The sequence below is a fragment of the Rutidosis leptorrhynchoides genome, chromosome 3 (assembly GCF_046630445.1).
Source record: "Rutidosis leptorrhynchoides isolate AG116_Rl617_1_P2 chromosome 3, CSIRO_AGI_Rlap_v1, whole genome shotgun sequence".
Lineage (NCBI taxonomy): Eukaryota > Viridiplantae > Streptophyta > Magnoliopsida > Asterales > Asteraceae > Rutidosis > Rutidosis leptorrhynchoides.
In genome coordinates, this window is record NC_092335.1 from 91,627,756 (window position 1) to 91,653,996 (window position 26,241).

Below are 26,241 nucleotides of genomic sequence, written 5' to 3' on the forward strand. Positions count from 1 at the left end.
AATAAAGGTTATGGTTGTTTTTAAAAATGAATGAAAGATTTGAAAAACGTCTCATATAGAGGTCAAAACCTCGCAAAGAAACCAATTAATATGAAACGTTTATAATTAATATGAACGGGGCATTTCAGTTGGTATCCGAGCATTGGTCTTAAAGAATCGGAAAATTTTTCATTAGTGTGTCTAACTGATTTTTGATGCATTTGTGAGTCTGGACTTCGACCGTAATTGTTTTAAAAATGATTGCTTAATATAATTGTTGGAAACATAAGATTATTAACATATAAATATTATAAGATATATCATTCTCTTAACGTACCTGCTATTATGTGATAGATGACTTCATCCGATCATATAAGCATCTCTAGTGATTCAGATTTCATTTACTTATCAAGTGATTCGGAGGCTGAGTCAAAGCATACGACTTATGAACCAACGGAAAAGTTAACTTTTGGTGCTACCATTAAAGTGGAAAATTGTTGTAAAAAAATGAAAAGATTCACAATTGCCAGTAGAGGTTCCAGAAGAGGATCCAGAAGAAGATCCCGAAGAGGAACCCGAAGAAGAGGATCCTGAAGAAGTTGTGGAAATTACCGAACCACAACGTGATTTGGGAAAATCTTTGGCTGTTATACCCGATCCCAAACCCGATGAACCTATTATGATCCAAAATGTTTGTGATCATCCACCTCAACCACCTAAGAGACCAGTTTATAAAATGACCGCTCATATAACGACTGTTGGTTTTGCTCCCAAACAATTAGCCAAAAGAACCAATTGGGAAGAATTGGAAAAAGAACTATCCAAACGAAAATCCAAACGTTTGGCCGAGAAAGAAACAACGTCAACATCTAAGAAATCTCGCTGTTCTTGAACCATAGGCAGCTATCCTGTATTCCATGCATTGTGAAATATGTATTATATTGTGTGTTTAAGTTTGTAAGAAAATCCGCAATGTAATTTTCCTTATGATTGTATAATAATAAGAATAAGCATGGAAGGTTTATTATTATTATTACAACTTATTATTACGTAGTAACGTAATAACTTACCATAGTTCTTCATATTAGAATTTTAGTAGTTAATTTGTGTGTTAGCTGCTAAGTATGAACATTATTACAGTTATAAAACGTTAATATGAAGAAAAGGCTATTATAATAATAAGTTCATATTAAGCTACAAAATACTTTTTGGCTACTTCTAAAAATTCTATATGATTAACTCATTCGGCTATTTTTGAAGGAAATGGCTCCTCCAGCTACTAGACAACAACAATTAAACACAGAAGAACTTCAAGCTTTCACTGCAAATGTGGCTGTAGTGGTGAATGCAATGAACAACAATAACCAATCGGGTTCCAGCAGTGGAGGAAACAATGGCAACCGGATAGGATGTTCCTACAAAGCTTTTATGGCCTGCAAACCCAATGAGTTTGAAGGAACCGAAGGACCCGTTGGACTAAAGCGGTGGACAGAGAAGGTTGAAGCTGTGTTCGCAATCAGCAACTGCGCAGAAGAGGATAAAGTTAAGTATGCCACACATACTTTCAGGGGTACTGCTTTGACATGGTGGAATACCTACATGGATTACATAGGACAGAATACCTCCTACGCACTTCCATGGTCCGCTTTCAAGCACATGATGACGGAAGAGTACCGTCCCAGAACCGAAATCAACAAGCTCAAGTTAGAGCTTAAAGCACTGACAACCCAAGGGTTAGATGTCACTACCTACGAACGACGTTTCAATGAACTGGATTTAATGTGTCCTGGAGCATTTGAGGACGAAGAAGCAAAAATTGAAGCATTCATAAAAGGGTTGCCAGAATGAATCCAAGAGCATGTAGGTGCTAACGACCTTGCAATAATGCAGAAAGCAAGCCGTATAGCCCACAAATTTATATGCCAAATTACAGGAAGGATAAAGAAAGAAGCGGCCGAGGAGGCCATAATGAAACAGGGGAAAAGAAAGTGGGAGGAAAGCGGTGATCAGGGTCACCAGTACAACAACAACAACAACAACAACAATAACAACAATAACAACAACAATCAAAACAACAATTACAACAACAATCGCAACCACCCCAACAATAATAATAATCGCAACAACAACCGCAATAATAACCGCAACAACCATCCCAATAATAATAACAACAACAACAATCCCAATCACAACAATAACAACAACAAACGTCTCAACAATAATAACCCTAACAACAACAACAACAACAACAACGACAACAAAAAACAAAGAACTATATGCCCAAGGTGTGATACGTTTCATCCAGAGTGGTTTTATAGAGAGTTATGTACCAAGTGCAATAGGAATGGCCATATTGCGGCAAAGTGTGACGTCTACGGACCAAATAGAAACAGAGGAGCAAATAATGCCGGAACAAATAATAACGGCGTTGATTGCTATGGATGTGGAAAACCGGGCCATACCATAAACCAGTGCCAGAATGAAAATAGGCAAGGCCGTGGGAGATCTTTCCACATTAATGGGGAGAAAGCACAGGAAGACCTGGAACTTGTTACGGGTACGTTTCTTATCAACAATACACATGCTTATGTTTTATTTGATTCGGGTGCCGATAGAAGTTATATGATTAGAGAATTTTGTGCCAAATTAAATTGCCCATTAACGCCTTTGGATAAAAAGTGTATAGTTGAAGTAGCAAATGGTAAACTAATTAAGGTCGATAAAATTTGCCGAAATCGAAAAATTAGTTTAGTTGGCGAAACGTTTGCAATTGATTTAATACCGGTGGAATTGGGAAGCTTCGACGTAATTATTGGAATGGACTGGATGTCCAAGGTGAAAGCCGAAATTGTTTGTCATGAGAAGGCGATTCGTATTCCGAGAGAAGACGAATTACCCTTAATGGTGTACGGGGAAAGGGGTAATGCCAAATTAAATATTATTAGTAGTTTGAAGGCGCGCAAACTAATAAGAAAAGGTTGCTATGTCGTACTAGCACATGTCGAGAAGGTTGAAAAAGAAGAAAAGAAAATCAATGACGTTCCCGTTGCAAGAGAATTACCTGGACTACCTCCACACCGATCCATTGAATTCCAAATAGATCTTGTATCAGGAGCCGTACCAATAGCTCGTGCTCCATATAGACTTGCGCCCACCGAAATGAAAGAATTACAAAGTCAGCTACAAGAATTATTAGAACGTGATTTTATCCGACCGAGTACGTCACCATGGGGAGCTCCAATTTTGTTCGTTAAAAAGAAAGATGGGTCTTTTTACATGTGTATCGATTACTGTGAGCTGAACAAAGTAACCATCAAAAACCGATACCCTTTACCCTGAATCGACGATCTATTTGATCAACACCAAGGTTCGAGCGTATACTCTAAAATTGACTTAAGGTCGGGTTATCATCAACTGAGGGTTAAAGAAGCCGATATACCAAAAACAGCCTTCAGAACTCGTTATGGCCATTATGAATTCATGGTTATGCCATTCGGTCTAACCAATGCACCCGCAGTTTTCATGGATCTCATGCACCGAGTATGTAGTCCATATTTAGATAAGTTTTTTATTGTCTTTATTGATGACATTCTAATCTATTCGAAGAATAACCAATAACACGAACAACACTTGAGACTTGTGTTAGAATTGTTAAGAAAAGAACAGTTTTATGCAAAATTCTCTAAGTGCGCTTTTTGGTTAAATGAAGTACAATTTCTTGGCCACGTAGTCAGTAGTAATGGAATCAAAGTTGATCCGGCCAAGATCGAAGCCATCAAAAATTGGGAAACCCCGAAAACTCCAACGCAAATACGTCAATTTTTGGGTTTAGCCGGTTATTATAGGAGATTTATTCAAGATTTCTCCCTAGTAGCCAAACCTTTAACTGCCTTGACACATAAGGGGAAGAAGTATGAATGGACTTTCGAACAAGAGGATGCCTTCCAATTGTTGAAAAAGAAGTTGACTACGACACCTATTTTATCGTTACCTGACGGAATGAAAGATTTTGTTATCTACTGCGACGCATCAAGAATGGGTTTTGGGTGTGTTCTTATGCAACGGAAGAAGGTGATTGCATATGCTTCTCGACAACTCAAAATTCATGAACAAAACTACACCACACACGATCTGGAATTGGGCGTCGTTATTTTTGCATTAAAGATGTGGAGACATTATCTATATGGGGTCAAGTTTATCGTATACACCGACCACAAAAGTCTCCAACATATTTTAAATCAAAAGCAACTAAACATGAGGCAGCGTAGATGGGTTGAGCTGCTAAATGATTATGATTGTGAAATCCGTTACCACTCGGGAAAAGCAAATGTGGTAGCTGATGCCTTGAGTCGAAAGGAAAGAGAACCTATTCGAGTAAAAGCTATGAACATGATTATTCATACTAATCTTACTACTCGAATAAAAGAGGCACAACAGGAGGTTTTGAAGGAAGGAAGTTTTGAAAGGGAAATACCCAAAGGATTAGAAAAACAGCTTAATATTCTGGAAGACGGAACCATGTATTTAGCTGAAAGAATTTGGGCACCAAAGAATGGGGCTTTGAGGAAAGTGGTACTAGATGAAGCACATAAAACCAGATATTCAATACATCCTGGAGCGGGGAAAATGTACCAAGACCTCAAGAGAAACTTTTGGTGGCCAGGAATGAAGGCCGATATAGCCACATATGTAGGAGCATGTTTAACTTGTTCTAAAGTCAAAGCTGAACATCAGAAACCATCGGGTCTACTCCAACAACCTGAAATCTCAGAATGGAAATGGGAAAACATTACCATGGATTTCATTGCTAAGTTACTGAGAACCGCAGATGGTTATGATATGATTTGGGTAATAGTCGATCATCTTACTAAGTCAGCACACTTTCTGCCAATAAAAGAAGAGGATGGTATAGAGAAATTAGCACGGTTATACCTGAAAGAAGTTGTTTCTAGACATGGTATACCAATCTCTATTATCGCTGATTGTGATAGCAGATTTACTTCCAGATTTTGGCAGGCATTACACGAAGCGTTGGGAACTCGTCTAGATTTAAGTACTGCCTATCATTCACAAACTGATGGGCAGAGTAAAAGGACGATTCAGACACTCGAAGACATGCTACGAGCATGTGTTATTGATTTTGGAAGCAGTTGGGATCGACATCTACCGTTAGCTGAGTTTTCCTACAACAACAGCTATCATTCTAGTATTGAGGCGGCACCATTCGAGGCACTTTATGGTAAGAAGTGCAGGTCTCCGATTTTTTGGAGTGATGTGGGGGATAAACAGATTACAGGTCCAGAAATTATCCAAGAAACCACCGATAAAATCATTCAGATTTAGCAACGATTGAAAACAGCCCGGAGTCGACAAAAGAGCTATGCGGATGTTAGAAGAAAACCTTTAGAGTTTGAGGAAGGTGATATGGTTATGCTTAAGGTATCACCTTGGAAAGGTGTTATTCGTTTTGGAAAGCGGGGGAAATTGAGCCCAAGATACATTGGGCCATTCAAGATTGAAAAACGCATTGGGCCGGTGGCCTATCGACGTGAGCTACTCCACAATTAGAAAAGATTCACAACACCTTTCATGTTTCAAACCTGAAGAAATGCCTAGCTACTGAAGATCTCATTATTCCTTTAGACGAGATTAAAATTGATGAGAAACTAAATTTCATTGAAGAACCCGTCGAAATTATGGATCGTGAGGTCAAACGACTCAAACAAAGTAAGATACCAATCGTTAAGGTTCGATGGAATGCTCGTAGAGGACCTGAATTTACTTGGGAACGAGAAGACCAAATGAAGCTGAAGTACCCACATTTGTTTTCCGATATCGCACGTTAACTAGGTACTATTCTAAATTTCGGGACGAAATTTAATTTAACGGGTGTGTAATGTAATGACCCGGATTTTTCCGCTAATATATATAAGATTAATATTTACATAATTAAATGTTTCCAACATGTTAAGCAATCCAACTTGTTAAGACTTGTCTATTTGAAATGAATTTCATACAAACGTTTGGCCACCCAGTTTGTCTGACGATTCACGAACGTCATAACGTGTAATAATTATTTAATGGAATATATATATATATGGATATATATATATATATATATATATATATATATATATATATATATATATATATATTTATGAATTGTTAAAATGATATTTAAGTATTTCATTAAGTATATTAACAATTGGTTATATATATAAAATGAGACTACTAACTTAAAGACTTCGAAACAATATACATATATGTAACGTTTTTTGACGTCTTAAACCCTAATTTAAACTAAATGTATATGTATTGTATTAAGATGTATTAATACACTTTTGAAAGACTTAAATACATATATCAACATAATTATACTCAACAAAGATAGCTATACCCATAATCTCATTCAATTCTATCAAGAATTCTACTTGTATTCATTCGATATTTATACCCGTATCATACCCAGCTTCTAAACGTATTTACTATTGGTATATACATACCAAATCATTGATCTTAGCAGCCCTAAATCAGTTGTTAGACATGTATAAACATGATGGAGACTTATGGCAACCATCCTTTGTCATTAACCATGGCTTATTTGTAACAAAACAAAACTATACATATCATATATCTATATTCACGTATGTATGTATGTGTATATTTACACATCTCATTTCATTTACATCTTCAATTTAACTCACTCTGAAACATATACTCAAAGTATTCAGCAACCTTTCATCATATATCTCATAAACCACTTCAAGAACAAGCTTAAAACATCATAACAAGAATCATTCAAGAACATATCAAGATAACCTTCCAACATGAAGAAGTTTACTTCCAATCTTTCAAGCTAACTCAACAACTCTTTAGGATCACTAATTCTACTTTCTTTCCAGTAGATTTTCATCTTATAATCAAGGTAAGAATCATATATAAGCTTTAGTTCAATTCATATACTTATAACTATCTTATTTCAAGATAGAATTCTTATTCGAACTTTTGTTCATTTCATGATTTTACTTCAAGAATTCCAAGCCATCAAGGGTATCTTTGAACTCAAGATATTCTCCTTATTTTTTCAGCAACTTTGTTCATTTAATTTGAGGTAGTAGCCTTATTCATAATCTTATTCAATTCATATTCACATAGCTATCTTATTTTGAGTTATAACTAATAACAACAAGAACATAGCTTAGATTATTTCTAAACTTGTTTGCAAATAAACTTAATCCTTCTAACTTGACTTTTAAAATACTTCAACACATGTATTATGACTATATGTCAAGCTAACATAAGGATATAAAACTTGTAAACACGAAGAACACCTTAAAATCGAATATACGCCGTCTTAGTAGAACGGGGGCTGTTTTGGGTTTAATTTTAAAAACCTATCTTAAACTTTGAATTAAAAGATTTTATTTGGTGAAAAATCTTATTTTATATGGATATGAAATATATCCAAAATCCATTGTTAAACTCTAAGTTGAAGTATGTTTTTCAAAAGGGTCATCAAGATGTCGTTCTTACGACGGATATGACTAACTTCACTTATTTGACACCTAAGCTATATTTTCGACTATAAACCTATACTTTTTCTGTTAAGATTAATAATGTTGAGTTCGATATGAAACCATGGCAACTCGAATCACTCAAAACGGATTTGTAACGAAGAAATTATGGGTAAAACAAAATTGGATATTTTTCTTAATTTTTAGCTACGGACATGATTCATAAAAATGGATGCTAACCTTATCCTAGCTAACTTATCTTGTATCCTACATGTATTTATACATGTTTTGTTCCCGAACTTATGGAAATACAATTTATAATAGTCGTGATTAAGTTCTACGACAATATATTATAGTCTTAATAAAGATCGTAAGGCATCATATATATATATGACTTGATCACCGTAGATCTGTATACAGCGTTTTGACATATCATTTTGATTTATTCTATATATATTATTGGAACAAACTATAAGACACCATTGGCAGTAATTTCGAGTTAGCTGTGGGTCAAAGTGGATTCCAAACTATTATATACTTTGAGTTGTGATCGAGCCTGAGACATGTATACAATGGGTCGCGGATTGCTTCAGACAATATACGTATTATGTGTCTTATTATATTAAGACAATATATAGTGTTAGTGAATTCTAATTGACGCGAATCCTAAAGGTAGATCTACGGGCACCAACCACCCCCATTTTCGAATAGTGGAAATGCTTTAGTACTTCGAAGGGTCCTTGTCATACATTTGAATAGTGGAATGTATGATGCCAGATATCTTAAGCGCTCTATGTTAAGGTCGGTTACCAGGCGACTCATCGCATGAATGATTTTTGCAGTTGTAATGATCCTGCGCATTTAATTAAATGAAATCTTGTGGCTTATTAAATATTATGATTATTAATTAGAAATTAAACCTATGACTCACCAACATTTTTGTTGACATTTTAAGCATGTTTATTCTCAGGTGAATATTAAAAATGCTTCCGCTGTCGTATGCCAACCCAAGGTCAAGATTTGGAGTCAGCATAATTGTTTATATTATTTAAACTTGCATTCGGAGTGTTGTTGTAATATATTTGATCATATTGTAATGGGTTGTGTAAAAACTTATTTATTTGTACAGATTGTCTTTGATAGACAATCTAAATTATGTCATTAAGACCTCTATTCAATAATAAAGGTTATGGTTGTTTTTAAAAAACGAATGCAAGATTTGAAAAACGTCTCATGTAGAGGTCAAAACCTCGCAAAGAAACCAATTAATATGAAACGTTTATAATTAATATGAACGGGGCATTTCAGTATTTGACCTCTAAATGATACATTTTACAAACATTGCATTCGTTTTTAAAAGACAAACTTTCATCACATCGAAAGTTGACGGCATGCATACCATTTCATAATACATCCAACTATAATTGAGTTAATAATAATCTTGATGAACTCAACGACTCAAATGCAACGTCTTTTGAAATGTTCCATGAATGACTCCAAGTAATATATCTAAAATGAGCAAATGCACGGCGGAAGATTTCTTTCATACCTGAGAATAAACATGCTTTCAAGTGTCAACCAAAAGGTTGGTGAGTTCATAGGTTTATCATAAAACAATAAAATACATCATTTTAATAGACCACAAGATTTAAATACAGTACACCTATCTCGTGTACAAAACCATATTTCATAATGCTTAGCAGAGTAGGTTCGTATCCTTTTCTTCCCCGTAGGTTGCCTCGCGATTTTTAATATCTCTCATAAACATAATCTCATATCAGGCATTTCGCACGCCATAGAGATAAAAGTCATTCATACAAACTACAAACACCTGGTAATCGATCTTAACAAGATGCATATAGAATATCCCCCGCATACCGGTATTCCGTACGGTCATGCAAAAAGCATACAATCAGGCCACTCTTTTAAATATGATGGTTTTGTACACCTCACAAACAGATCATATCTTTTAAAGCCGGCGGTTGTATACCAATTTCGAAGTACTAAAGTAGTTTAAATTCTCTGACTGGGGCTTGTTAGTGCCCATAGATCTATTTTTAGGATTTGCGTCAATTTGGAGCTCGGTTTCCAAATTCTCAAATTACCAGACTAAAAGGGGTGATATCCGGTGTACTCATAATAACTCATTCGTAGAATGTTTTTAAGTACTTGTGTCTATTTCGTCAAACATTTATAAAAGCATTTCATGCATTCGCAGTTCAAAATATATTTCAAACATTTAATAAAGCAGTTGTAAAAACAGCGCATGTATTCTCAGTCCCAAAAATATAAAGAGTAAAAGGGAATCAAATGAACTCACAATACTGTATTTTGTAGTAAAAATACATATGACGACATTGAATAAGTGTAGGGTTGGCCTCGGATTCACGAACCTATATTATTCATATATATATTAAAACATATAATCGTAGAATCACATAATTTTTTTATTTATTAATATATAATATTTATATATTATTAGTTTTATAGAATTTTTATAATAACTTCCATTTAAAAATGTATGTTTATATTATATATTAGATTATATATTATATATATATTTATTTTATATATTTAGAATAATTAATATCTATACATTTCGTTATGTTAATATATATATATATATATATATATATATATATATATATATATATATATATATATATATATATATATATATATATATATATATATATATATATATATATATATATATATATATATATATATATATATATATATATATATATATATATATATATATATATATATTTATATATATGATTAGTGTTATATTTAAAAAATATCATTAGTTTGTTATATGTAAGTGTTTATATAAGTAATGTTAATATTTGTTGTTATATAATTGTATGAAATATTAATATAATTCTAGTATATGTAATATATATACATGATATCTATTTGTTAAAAAAAAATGATAGTTTTGATAATAATGATTTATCAACAATAATAGTAATAAATTTATTAATTATGATAATACTAATAACCAAAAATGATAATAATATTTTGTAATAATAATGATACTAAAAATGTTATTAATAATACTAATGATAACAATCATAATAATACTAAAATGATAAGATTACTACTAACAATAATATTATTAATACTTATAATGATTATAATACTCATGATATTAATAATAATAATAATAATAATAATAATAATAATAATAAAAATAATAATAATAATAATAATAATAATAATAATAATAATAATAACTTTAATAATAACAATAATACTAATAATAACAATAACAATAACCACAATAACAATAACAATAACAATAACGAAACAATAATAATAATAATAATAATAATAATAATAATAATAATAATAATAATAATAATAATAATAATAATAATGATGATGATGATAATGATAAGATAATAATAATAATAATAATATAAATATAAATACTAATAATAATATACCTATATATAAGCTCATTACGATTCCTGATGAAGCCCGAAATGTTAAGCCCAACGAAACAAAATGTTCAGCCCAGCTTGAATTGGCCCGCTAGTAACCAGTATTTGTTCGATGATTTTCTGGGACTCGATCATAACAGGAAACAAAAGTAGGTGCGTAACCCTACTTCTAATAGAAGAATCTAAACCAGAAAAAAAAATCGAATGGGTCTTGCAGCTTCAGTCGACAGAGAACGAAGATTTATATAGCATCAGAAGTCTGATTGATCAACAGCTCCTCATCTTCTTCCTCCCATCTTAATTTACAGGTTCGTATTAACAAAATTTCCAGTTGATCAAATTTGAACGAATTAACCTTTGAAATCAATCATAATACATTCCTTATGTAGCAATTTACAACTTTGTGAAAGAATCTGGATCCAAAACATCACGAGATTCAAAGAAAATTGAAGAATAGTAGCGACAGTGATGTTGAACATGAAATTCAGAAACTAAAATTTAATGCGTATCAGGTATAGATTTCTTCTTGAGAAGTGTTTAGAATCTCCCATAGAACACTCATGATTTTTAATTTGTTCCAGGAACAGTTTATTTATCATGAATTTAAAGTTTGACCGAAAACGATTTATTTGTTGACTTGGATCTGCAATTTAGGAGTGTAAATTAATTAAGGTTAATACCTTACAAGGCACAAATAAGCATCCAGAATTTGAAATAAGTCATTAATTTAATTTGATATTAAATCATTTGTCTTTTGGGGTTTGTATAGAAACAGGTGCACTAGCAGCTACTGTTGCAGCAGTAGTAGTTGATGATGGTTTTGGTGAAGAAGGGTGGCGATGGTTGATGAGAATGGTGGTTGTTATTGTTTGTCGATGGGGGTGATGTTGGTGTTCAAACAAATCAGAAGACATAAATTAAATGATAGCAACTTGTGAGGGTTTCGAGTTTAGTAGCAGAAGAGATTGAAGATGTGATGTTGGCTTTCGATGGTGAGGTTATAAGATGATGGTTGTTTGAGTTGGATACTTAAGATAAAAATAGCAAACATTAGAAAATAAATTGTGGAGTGGGTAGTTTGATGCAGGGATATGTATATGTGTATATAATGTGCCAGCGAAATTTATGTACAATGGAATCAAATGCAGTTGTTTGTAGTGGATGTAATGGTCGACACATTCCATCAGGAGCAGAGAAGAAAACAAATTAAGGAAGAAAAGAAAATTAAAAAAAATTATATGTCAACCAAAATGAGAAATCGATGGGTAACTAATTCTTGTCTTGTAACTGGGATTTGATTCAATTAAGTAGACAAATTAGATAGATTAGATAACGACATCAAACAAAATTCTGATCCTAAATCTAATTGTGCGATTTTATATGAATATTATAAATAATTAATAATTATAATTATATTAATAATAACTCAATACTAATATTACTAATAATAATAATAATAATAATAATAATTATATTGATAATAATATTTATATATATCAAATTTCATATTTATTTTTAACATAATAATATTAATAATATTTAATAATAGTAATGATAAACATAATAATAAGAATTATAATTTTAAAGATAATAATAACTAACAATTTATTTAAATCACAACCAATTTGTAATTTCAATCTTTCTCATAAAAATAAATAAAAATCTTTATTATGATAACCCTAAAACTATTAGAATTTATTAATTACAATCATAACAATAATAATAATAATATAATTAATACTAGTATTGATATTAGTATTATTAATAATAATGAAAGTAATAATAATTTTATGATACTATATCCTTAACTTGTAATTATATCTAATATATAATATTTCATATTGTTAATTATGTACTATTAAATAATTATATAATATTTATTAACTATTATATATATTCCAATATACATCTAATATTTATGTATAAAATTCATATATATCTATACATAGATTTATTTTAATAACAATTTCCTTATCTTATATTTTGTTTTACATATTGAGTTCTAATGATTATTTTATATTTTGATAGTCCGAGTTGATACATATACCCTTATATTTATATTTATATATATTTATATATTTATTTTCAACAATTGTTCGTGAATCGTCGAGATTAGTCAAAGGTTAAATGAATCCATTTAAACTGTTCAAAAAATTTTGAGACTCAACATTACAGACTTTGCTTATCACGTCGGAATCATATAAAGATTAAGTTTAAATTTGGTCGGAAATTTTCGGGTTGTCACAGTACCTCCCCGTTAAAGAAATTTCGTCCTGAAATTTGATTAGGATGGTCATGGCTGACAAATAGTATATTTTTATGACGCATACGAGCTAGAAATTAGAATTTTTATCATCAGTGAGTAATATGGATAAAACAATTTGATTTCGTTAAGAGTACGAGTGAAGCTATCACAAAAGAGTGAAATGAATAAATGCAAGTTCATCTTAACCGATGATGTAGTCACGGTTGATTTTCGGAATTTAAGGAATTTAGAGAGAATCTTTGTAATAAGATTTAGTTCTTCGGTAATTAAGGAATCTAAGATCTTCTTTGATTAAATGCAATAATCTGTTTTGATTGCTCTGTCTGATACTATAAATCCACCCCCTTCGCTTCTTTTATATTTTGGAGTTTCATCCATTTGTTTTCTTTTCCCGACATTAAGTCAAGCGAATAATGGTCCAGAATTTGTAAATATGGAGTTTCGAATGAACATCATGTTCTAAACAAGAAAGAACGTATTAGCACGATTTGATTTGTCAAATTACCAGAATCATTGAGAATAGAACTATCAAGAATATATTTTCTTGATATGTTCATAAGTTAAGCAGAATGAAAGAATTATGTAACATGGCACGTGATGACGTTATGATCTGTGAATCATCACGTCCCATTAGAAACTCAGCATGACTTACTGTAATATAATCACGTTGATCAAGTGTCATTATATTATACTAACTCATGCATCAGTTCCCAACATTACTTTAAAAACATTCATATTTTAATTTTGAAGGTTTATAGAATATAGAAACTAAAATCGTTTCCTTTTATGATATAACACAGATAGCGCGGAGAGATAATTAATATCGGACGAGAATATTTATGAAGATATCTTCAGAAATATCGAAGATATTTATGATGATATTTTAGAATTTCTAAGATCGAAGACTGATGAAAAAAGATTTTCCACAAGATTTAACATAACTTCGGAGCAAGATATTTGCTGAAGATTTCATTGGATCCAGAATTACCTAGATTCTTTGAATATAGAGTTTGGTTCTTGTATTTGTTCTCGGTCTCCTTCAGGGTTAGCTCAATCCGTTTTTCAGTACTAAATTTTCTATCGAGCGTTCCCGACCTTCCATTCTTTATTATCAAACTTTTGGCCGTTTAGACCATCTACAATTTTTGCTGTTTCCTCTGCATTTAATGCTACCATATCTGAATCATCGGTTATCAATCCGAGGTGGTTTCAAGAGAATTTTATTTTTAGATGATTAAACGCTGATGGTAATATGGTGGAATATAAAAGGTTCCCTGGTAACAATAAAAGAGCACGCAGATATATCAAGATTATAATAAGGTTGTTTCGAACGAAAAGTCGAAGTTGACTTGCTGGAGATGTGACAAAATTGGCTAATTTGAAAAAGAATTGCAATATTATTTTCGGTAATAGAAATACCAAAGGAGCTAGAGTAGATACGTGTTAAACGTTTACTCAGTTTTCGAAAGTTTTTCAGGTGCATAACTATATACATCAATCTTTTCTTCCGTAGATGAAATGCGGTTGGTTCATCCTCTCGATTGAGGTGTTTTCAAGAATCATGAAAGGTTTGAACGCAGATTGTAATCGTCAAGATACAAATGAGGTTTAAGATGAAATCAAGTGGCAAACTTAAAGAAATGTTTAGTTTTATATGTTATAATCAATATTTTAATTCATTTTAATTGTCCAATATTATTAGTCCACAGTCGATAGTTCACAGTTAACAGTCCAATAATTCATATATAGTTTAATATATAATATTCGAATTAATTAATACGTATCGTGACCCGTGTACATGTCTCAGACTCGATCACAACTCAAAGTATATATATTATTTTAGAATCAACCTCAACCCTGTATAGCTAACTCAAATATTACTGCATATAGAGTGTCTATGGTTATTCCAAATAATATATATAGATGTGTCGATATGATATGTCAAAACATTGTATACGTGTCCCGATATTTAAAATGCGTAAATAACAGTATTTAAATGACGATAAATAAAGTGCGTAAAATAAATAACAGAAATTAAATGACCATATATAAAATTGCGAGAATTAAATTGCGATAAATAAAATGTAATAATGAATTAACAGTTAGCTAGGAATAGTTAGCTAGGATTTTGTTAGCGTGGATTCTTAACAAAATTTCTCATAGTTAATTTGTTTGTTTCTAACAAATTTTATTTTGTCCAATGTTTTTCTTCATTATGCCACTTGTTGGATTCTGATATATCAAAATCCAAATATGAAATTGAATGAAAAGGGTTATTCTGCGGTGAACGGATACGTATATCGGTGGTTGTAAATAGGATAGTAAATGAATGTTGAATTAGATTTGAAAGAATGTACAGTGTACTTATTAATGAGAAATCTAAATATTCCTCGGGTATTACCTACCCGTTAAAATATTTTCACCATTAACAGTTTGTACGAAAGAATTTTTAATTACAATCTTTATGAAAATATATATACATATATAATTTCTTCAGATGTAATCATGGATTTAATGAGTCAATAGGATATTAAACTCATTTGATTTACTATTAGAACAAGAATATATAATCTCTAAAATATTAGAGATTACATAATCGCCATGTCGAACGAAGATAAATGATGTAGAACGATTTGCGGATTGATGATTATGCTCGAGGTACATAATGAGATGTTGAGGTGTGCGATGTTGAGGCTTATGTTATTGGTGGTACTGGTGTTGACGGTGCTGTCGCTGAAACTGGTAGGTTTTGCACCATGTTTTCCAAATTGATTACTCGAGAGCGAAGCTCGTTGACTTCTTCGATTACTCCGGGATGATTGTCGGTAGGAACGAGCGAATGAATAAGGTTTAGAATCTAAGTTATGATATAGTCGTGGCTAGATACTCTGGAAATGAGAGAGAAAATGGTGTTTCGAACAGGTTCACAGGTAAGTGCTTCAGGTTCTTTGCCAAGAGGGCAATTTGGTTGGTGGAAAGGATCGCCTTCTTCACTCTCCATTGATTAAGTCGATTACAAACCCATCAGATGAATTGGGGATGGCTGACTGGTTGATTCATTCTGGTGATGCTGCTTCCGGAGCTTAGGTGAACATCCATGTCGGAATAGCTGTTGGGTTCCGAAGATCTTGAACTAGTGACGAGTTCCATTTCGTACGATTGAGTAAAGGATTTTTCGATATGAAATGATTTTTGGCTATCGAATGGTATCCTAATTACATAGGATATCCGTATATATAGAACAAAAGATTTCGTAGACTATGGAGGAATTTACGACATATGTCAGGCAAGTCTATAGTAACAGATACGCTAAGATATGAATTATCAGATACGCTAATATGTGAATTTTGTCTATACACTATTCATGCAATCAATGTAGTAAGATGTGTCTAGACTAGGAATGATAAGCAGGTAATTTCCTAAGGATGATAAGTAGATGATTTTCGACACGAAATGATAAGCAAAACTTTTGACATGCAGATACGGTCGAAGTCCAGACTCACTAATGCATCTAAATAACTATCAGTTAGACACACTAATGCAAGACCTGGTGTGCTAAGACCACCGCTCTGATACCAACTGAAATGCCCCGTTCATACCGATTATAAACGATTCACAATAGTTGATTTCATTGTGAGGTATTTGACCTCTAAATGATACATTTTATAAATATTGCATTCGTTTTTAAAAGACAAACTTTCATCACATCGAAAGTTGACGGCATGCATACCATTTCATAATACATCCAACTATAATTGACTTAATAATAATCTTGATGAACTCAACGACACGAATGCAATGTCTTTTGAAATGTGCCATGAATGACTCCAAGTAATATCTCTAAAATGAGCAAATGCACAGCGAAAGATTTCTTTCATACCTGAGAATAAACATGCTTTCAAGTGTCAACCAAAAGGTTGGTGAGTTCATAGGTTTATCATAAAATAATAAAATTCATCATTTTAATAGACCACAAAATTTAAATACAGTACACCTATCTCGTGTACAAAACCATATTTCATAATGCTTAGCAGAGTAGGTTCGTATCCTTTTCTCCCCCGTAAGTTGCCTCGCGATTTTTAATATCTTTCATAAACATAATCTCATATCAGGCATTTCGCACGGCATAGAGATAAAAGTCATTCATATTAACTACAAACACCTGGTAATCGACCTTAACAAGATGCATATAGAATATCCCCCGTATACCGGCATTCCGCACGGTCATGCAAAAAGCATACAATCAGGCCACTCTTTTAAATATGATGGTTGTGTACACCTCACAAACAGATCATATCTTTTAAAGCTGGCGGTTGTATACCTATTTCGAAGTACTAAAGCAGTTCAAATTCTCTGAATGGGGCTTGTTAGTGCCCATAGATCTATCTTTAGGATTCACGTCAATTTGGAACTCGGTTTCCAAATTCTCAGATTACCAGACTAAAAGGTGTGATATCCGGTGTACTCATAATAACTCATTCGTAGAATGTTTTTAAGTACTTGTGTCTATTTCGTCAAACATTTATAAAAGCATTTCATGCATTCACAGTTCAAAATATATTTCAAACATTTAATAAAGCAGTTGTAAAAACAGCGCATGTATTCTCAGTCCCAAAAATATAAAGAGTAAAAGGGAATCAAATGAACTCACAATACTGTATTTTGTAGTAAAAATACATATGACGGCATTGAATAAGTGTAGGGTTGGCCTCGGATTCACGAACCTATATTATTCATATATATATTAAAACATATAAGCGTAGAATCGCATAATTTTTTATTTATTAATATATAATATTTATATATTATTAGTTTTATAGAATTTTTATAATAACAAAATGTATATGTATATTATATCTTAGATTATATTATATTATATTATATTATATATATATATATATATATATATATATATATATATATATATATATATATATATAAAATATAATCTAAGATATAATATAAACATACATTTTGTTATTATAAAAATTCTATAAAACTAATAATATATAAATATTATAAATTATTTATAATATTATTAGTTTTATATTATATCTTAGATTATATTATATATATATATATATATATATATATATATATATATATATATATATATATATATATATATATATATTATATGTTTAGAATAATTAATATCTATGCATTTCGTTATGTTAATAAATCTATATATATATATATATATATATATATATATATATATATATATATATATATATATATATATATATATATATATATATATATATATGATTAGTATTATATTTAAAAAATATCATTAGTTTGTTCTATGTAAGTATTTATATAAGTAATGTTAATATTTGTTGTTATATAATTGTATGAAATATTAATATAATCCTAGTATATGTAATATATGTACAAGATATCTATTTGTTAAAAAAAAATGATAGTTTTGATAATAATGATTTAACAACAATAATAGTAATAACTTTATTAATTATGATAATACTAATAACCAAAAATGATAATAATATTTTGTAATAATAATGATACTAATACTGTTATTAATAATACTAATGATAACAATCATAATAATACTAAAATGATAAGATTACTACTAACAATAATATTATTAATACTTATAATGATTATAATACTCATGATAATAATAATAATAATAATAATAATAATAATAATAATAATAATAATAATAATAATAATAATAATAATAATAATAATAATAATAATAATAATAATAATAATAATAATAATAATAATAATAATTATAACTTTAATAATAACAATAATACTAATAATAACAATAACCACAATAACAATAACAATAACAATAACGAAACAATAATAATAATAATAATAATAATAATAATAATAATAATAATAATAATAATAATAATAATAATAATAATAATAATAATAATAATAATAATAATAATAATAATGATGATGATGATAATGATAAGATAATAATATAATAATAATAATAATATAAATATAAATACTAATAATAATATACCTATATATAAGCTCATTAAAATTCCTGATGAAGCCCGAAATGTTAAGCCCAACGAAACAAAATGTTCAGCCCAGCTTGAATTGGCCCGCTAGTAACCAGTATTTGTTCGATGATTTTCTGGGACTCGATCATAACAGGAAACAAAAGTAGGTGCGTAACCCTACTTCTAATCGAAGAATCTAAACCAGAAAAAAAAAGAAATCGAATGGGTCTTGCAGCTTCAGTCGACAGAGAACGAAGATTTATATAGCATCAGAAGTCTGATTGATCAACAGCTCCTCATCTTCATCCTCCCATCTTAATTTACAGGTTCGTATTAACAAAATTTCCAGTTGATCAAATTTGAACGAATTAACCTTTGAAATCAATCATAATACATTCCTTATGTAGCGATTTACAACTTTGAGAAAGAATCTGGATCCAAAACATCACGAGATTCAAAGAAAATTGAAGAATAGTAGTGGCAGTGATGTTGAACATGAAATTCAGAAACTAAAATTTAATGCGTATCAGGTATATATTTCTTCATGAGAAGTGTTTAGAATCTCCCATAGAACACTCATGATTTTTAATTTGTTCCAGGAACACTTTATTTTTCATGAATTTAAAGTTTGAACGAAAACGATTTATTTGTTGACTTGGATCTGTAATTTAGGAGTTTAAATTAATTAAGGTTAATACCTTACAAGGCACAAATAAGCATTCAGGATTTGAAATAAGTCATTAATTTAATTTGATATTAAATCGTTTGTCTTTTGGGGTTTGTATAGAAACAGGTGTACTAGCAGCTGCTGTTGCAGCAGTAGTAGTTGATGATGGTTTTGGTGGAGAAGGGTGGCAGTGGTTGATGAGAATGGTGGTTGTTATTGTTTGTCGATGGGGGTGATGTTGGTGTTCAAACAAATCAGAAGACAGAAATTAAATGATAGCAGCTTGTGAGGGTTTCGAGTTTAGTAGCAGAAGAGATTGAAGATGTGATGTTGGCTTTCGATGGTGAGGTTGTAAGATGATGGTTGTTTGAGTTGGATACTTAAGATAAAAATAGCAAACATTAGAAAATAAATTGTGGAGTGGGTGGTTTGATACAGGGATATGTATATGTGTATATAATGTGCCAGCGAAATTTATGTACAATGGAATCAAATGCAGTTGTTTGTAGTGGATGTAATGGTCGACACATTCCATCAGGAGCAGAGAAGAAAACAAATTAAAGAAGAAAAGAAAATTAAAAAAATTATATATCAACCAAAATGAGAAATCGATGGGTAACTAATTCTTGTCTTGTAACTGGGATTTGATTCAATTAAGTAGACAAATTAGATAGATTAGATAAAGACATCAAACAAAAATCTGATCCTAAATCTAATTGTGCGATTTTATATGAATATTATAAATAATTAATAATTATAATTATATTAATAATAACTCAATACTAATATTACTAATAATAATAATAATAATAATAATAATAATAATAATAATATTGATAATAATATTTATATATATCAAATTTCATATTTATTTTTAACATAATAATATTAATAATATTTAATAATAATAATGATAAACATAATAATAAGAATTATAATTTTAAAGATAATAATAACTAACAATTTATTTAAATCACAACCAATTTGTAATTTCAATCTTTCTCATAAAAATAAATAAAAATCTTTATTATGATAACCCTAAAACTATTAGAATTTATTAATTACAATCATAACAATAATAATAATATAATTAATGCTAGTATTGATATTAGTATTATTAATAATAATGAAAGTAATAATAATTTTATGATACTATATCCTTAACTTGTAATTATATCTAATATATAATATTTCATATTGTTAATTATGTACTATTAAATAATTATATAATATTTATTAACTATTATATATATTCCAATAAACATCTAATATTTATGTATAGAATTCATATATATCTATACATAGATTTATTTTAATAACAATTTCCTTATCTTGTATTTTGTTTTACATATTGAGTTCTAATGATTATTTTATATTTTGATAGTCCGAGTTGATACATATACGCTTATATTTATATTTATATTTATATATATATTTATATATTTATTTTCAACAATTGTTCGTGAATCGTCGAGATTAGTCAAAGGTTAAATGAATCCATGTAAACTGTTCAAAAAATTTTGAGACTCAACATTACAGACTTTGCTTATTATGTCGGAATCATATAAAGATTAAGTTTAAATTTGGTCGAAAATTTTCGGGTCGTCACAGTAATACACCAGATGCGTTCGATGAGTATTTGCAAATTTCGGAGAGTGTCACGGGACACTCTACATAATTTCTGTAGTTGTATAATTGATTTGTATACAAATGTGTACATGAGAGAGCCTACGTATCGTGACATTGTACGTTTGTACGAAGCTCATGAAAGACTCCATGGATTTTCGGAATGGGGAACATTGATTGTATGCATTGGGCTTGGGAAAAATGTCCACTCGCATGGAGAGGCCAATATACACGTGGTGATCACGGGTATCCAACTATAATGCTTGAAGCCGTTGCCTCTTGTGACAATTGGATTTGGCATGCTTACTTTGGTGTGACGGGCTCAAACAACGACATTAATATTTTAGACAGTAGAGATTTATTCAAGTCAATGCTTAATGAGGAGATGCCAGACGTTCCTTATATTGTAAACAACTTAGAATACAAAAGAGGATACTATTTAGCTGACGGGATTTACCCAACATGGTCGGCATTCGTTAAGTCGTATTCAAGTGTAGTTGATCCAAAGCGTACTTACTTTTCAATGAAACAAGCTGGTGCTCGAAAGGATGTCGAGAGGACTTTCGGAATTCTACAAGGACGGTGGCATATTCTTCAACAACCTGTAAGAGCCTACGAAGTAGTTATTATGCGACGATTAATGTACACGTGCATCATATTACACAACATAATTGTCAAAGACAACGGTTATAACATAGCAGATAATGAGTTAATGTATGAACCAGTTCATAATATGCAACGCACTTGGATCGATAGGTGTGATGCATACAATCGGAGAAACAAGGAACTACGTGATCGAGAAGTACACGAAGAATTGCGGCATGATTTGGTTGAGCATTTTTAGTCTCTTCGAGAAGCAGATGATTTATGATTTGTATTTTAAGTTTTATGTAATTGTAGTTTAATTAATGTAAGCGTAATTTTAAATTAATGTAAGCCTAATTTAATTTAGTTACATATGTATTCCGGTATCATATTGCTTTATTAAAACTAACTCAAAATATTTATAATTAAAAATTGAATAAAAATGAAGTAAATATTAAAATAGACACTTGGAATTAGGGATGGCAAAATGACCCGTACCCGATGGGGAAATCCGAATTCCGTTATAATTGGGTCAGGTCTGACCCGATTCCGTCGGGTCATGGCCGGGTATGGGGATAGTTATAAAAAAATTTCCGGGTTCGGGTTCGGGTTCGAGTATGGTTTTGGATACAAACCCGTTTACCCGACCCGCATATCCGTATACCCGGTTCGAGGAATTTTAGTAATAATATTTATGTAAAATTTTAGTATTAGTATTTAATGTATGAAAGAGTTCTCTAATTTTTTTTTAAATGAGTATAATTTTATTCAATATAATCATATACAACAAGTTTTCGAGATGTGATATTTTATATATTTTGTGTATTTGAGTATTTTAGAAATTTTTCAATCAACATTTTGTATGTGATATTTTATATTACTTTAAACATAAAGTAATTAAGTTATTTTTCGATATTTTGATTTGGTAACTTATTGAAAAATAGATACAGAATGACTAATCGGGTATACCCGTTTACCCGTGGAGAAACCCGAAACCCGATAGTATGTAAGTAAATGGGGACCCGACGGGTTTCGGGCCGGGTTTGGGGCGGGGTTTCTTAATCCGGTTCGGGTCCGGGATTAACTAAACCCGACCCAAACCCGACCCGATGTCATCCCTACTTGAAATGAACACTGAACGACACCCCATGTTTCTTTCTCCTCGATCACTTTCAGTGTCTTTCAAAGACACTGAAAATAAACACCGAACGGCACCATGTGCTCTGTAGTACTTTTATATATGGTACAATTCACAATATTAGTAAATTCATGGTCGTCCTGATAATTTTATGGGTCCTGTTCGAAAAATAAAAATGGACCCTTTTTATATACATGTAAGTGTAATTTTTAAATTATTACCTATAAATTTATGGAATCGATGTCGGAGAATTGGAGCCAAACGAGGAGTATTGGATTAAGGAGTATTCGATATTGATTACATGTACTATCTTTTCTAATTATTAGTTAATAAATGGACCTGTGTATGCAAAATGAGCCTAGGTATGTAGTATTAAGATATAATTTTTAGGCCCCTATAGATATTGAGCCATGTGCGACTGCACGTCTTACACACCCCAATTTCCGACCCTGAGTAAATTTGTGAGAATAATTCTTAATTGTTATCTAGAACTAGAAAACTATACGGCCGTAATAAAGTTTAGTTTGATACTCCTACAAGCCATCTTTCCACATGACTCTAAATACCCAATTTTATTTTTATAATTTTTAATTTTAATTTTAATTTTAATTTTAATTTTTACTCTCGTATTACCTCTATATACTAATAAGTAAAGTGGATACTCCCTTCCTATCTCTATATACTAATAAGCAAAGTGGATACTCCATTCCTATTGGTCGGTCACTATTCATCAATAGTAGCCGACTACTATTCCTCATTTTTTTTCCAGGCTTTTTTTTTCGTTCTTTCTTTTATTCTTTTTTTTTTCTCCGTTTCTTACTTTACTTTTCATTATTTCTTTCAACACATTTTTTCCGTTACCATGCCTTTACCATTATAGGCAAGCGAGTGCCATAACATAACATATCATTTGGAGAAAGTTGATAGGATAGTGTACATGAATACATACACTACCTATTACACGGTTTAAAATATATAATATTTTTTAATTTTTTTTAGTTAAATCGCTAGCACTTTTCAAGCAGTAGCGCGCGAACCGCACTTTTTTTTTTTTTTTTAATCAAAAATCAAAACTTTACCAAACATTTACTCATTTTCCATTTTACATCATTACATGCGCACGCCACTCCCCCACCCCCACCTCCCCTTTCAAACCCAAAATTCATACCAATTTTACACACTTTTGCTTCATCCCCAAATCAACCAACTCCTAATTTCATCCCAAATTCTTTCAATTTTGTCATGAAGTTTCCAACACTTACAATGTTAATACTAATATCTTCATTTTCAATACCTCCATCTTCATCAGATCCCAATGACCAATCTTGTTTGACCAAACTATTTGAATCCATATCCGACCCGAATCATAACCTCATGAACTGGACCAAACCCACTTTCTCAAACCCATGTTCCGGCATGTTATCAAACCTCGCCGGAGCAACATGCAACAACGGCCGGATCTATAAACTCTCACTTCCCAACCTCAATCTTCACGGTTCAATCTCACCCTTCATTTCAAACTGCACAAATCTTCAATCTTTAGACCTCTCAAACAACTCACTCACCGGAAAAATCCCACCGGAGATTCAATACTTAGTCAACCTCGCCGTACTCAACCTCTCATCCAACCGTATCTCCGGCAACATCCCGCCGGAGCTCTCCATGTGTGCGTACCTCAACGTAATTGATTTGCACGACAACGAAATTAGTGGTTCGATTCCGCCGCAGGTTGGGGGGTTGGTGAGATTGTCGGTTTTTGATGTTTCGAATAACAAATTGTCCGGTCCAATACCTGGGAGTTTATCGAACCGGACCGGGACCTTGAACCGGTTTAATGCGAGTTCGTATTTGGGTAATAAAGGTCTGTACGGGTACCCGTTGGGTCCGATGAAAAGTAAAGGGTTATCGGTTGTAGTAATTGTGGGAATTGGGTTAGGAAGTGGGTTGTTAAGTTTGTTATTGAGTTTTACGATTGTTTGTGTTTGGTTAAGAGTTGCGGAACATAAAATGGCTATTGAACAACAAGGCAAAATCAGTCAGTTAATGCCTGAATATTAGTACGTAATTCGTTAACAACATGTGTTTTTGTAATGTAAATGTAACCTTAGGGGAATGTATATTTGATTGTGAGTGGTTAATGTATGTTTATTAATTAAATTTAGTCATATGAATTCAGCTAAATTTTATGAATATGTACGTTTTGATTTGACCACCATCACTATCATATGTTCTCAAACAAAACCATTAATTTGTGGCTGTTATAATTCAGTAGGCTTATAACTACCTTTAGTGGTTTGATTCTTGATTAAGAATGCTAATAATGAAGTGTAAGAACAAAGATGATAATGGAGAGAAAGAAAGAAACACTTTGTAAGTGTGAGAAAATGGTGCAAGTTTAATGCTTGCATTCATGGCTATTTATAGCAAAAATATCACAAGTTTAGGTAATACAATAATATTACTTTTGTGTATCAATAATTGACTATCCATTTATATATATATATATATATATATATATATATATATATATATATATATATATATATATATATATATATATATATATATATATATATATATATATTATAACACTCCCCCTTGGATAGCAATTTTGTTTGTTGAAGATCAACTGTAAGTTACTGCCTCGTTAAAAACCTTGCTAAAGAAAACCAGTGGGAAAAAAACTTTAGCTAAGGGAAAAAGAGTGCAGCATGGAGTTGACTCCCCCTCAAGTAGACATCGCTTCAGTTGTTACATCTTTTGAACATGTCTCATACCAATGTTATGAACGTGTGTTCTGAAAATAGCAGTTGGAAGTGCTTTCGTGAAAAGATCAGCAGAGTTTTTGCTGGATTGAACATATCTCATTTCAATCTCGTTGTCCTTAATGAGATTTTGAGTGTATGAGAAGAATCTAGGAGGTATGTGTTTGGTTCGGTCACTTTTGATATACCCTTCTTTCATCTGTGCTATGCAAGCTGCATTATCTTCATAGATAATTGTTGGACTTTTATCGCG

The 26,241-nt window shown here is 31.1% G+C and overlaps 2 protein-coding genes across 2 annotated transcripts; both read left to right on the forward strand.

Moving 5' to 3' along the window:
- The first annotated feature begins 21,663 nt into the window (after positions 1 to 21,663).
- Positions 21,664 to 22,344, forward strand: LOC139900193 (uncharacterized). Its single transcript, XM_071882985.1, has one exon. It carries the CDS (start codon positions 21,664 to 21,666, stop codon positions 22,342 to 22,344), a length of 681 nt encoding a protein of 226 aa, XP_071739086.1.
- A 2,039-nt stretch (positions 22,345 to 24,383) lies between these two features.
- Positions 24,384 to 25,394, forward strand: LOC139896471 (receptor-like protein 44). The gene has a single exon (XM_071879113.1). It carries the CDS (start codon positions 24,466 to 24,468, stop codon positions 25,279 to 25,281), a length of 816 nt encoding a protein of 271 aa, XP_071735214.1. The 5' UTR covers positions 24,384 to 24,465; the 3' UTR covers positions 25,282 to 25,394.
- The last annotated feature ends 847 nt before the right edge of the window (positions 25,395 to 26,241 follow it).

Bases quoted from the DNA above. Each gene is read 5' to 3' on its own strand.
- LOC139900193 (XM_071882985.1), top strand. From the start codon at position 21,664: ATGGGGAACATTGATTGTATGCATTGGGCTTGGGAAAAATGTCCACTC.
- LOC139896471 (XM_071879113.1), top strand. From the start codon at position 24,466: ATGAAGTTTCCAACACTTACAATGTTAATACTAATATCTTCATTTTCA.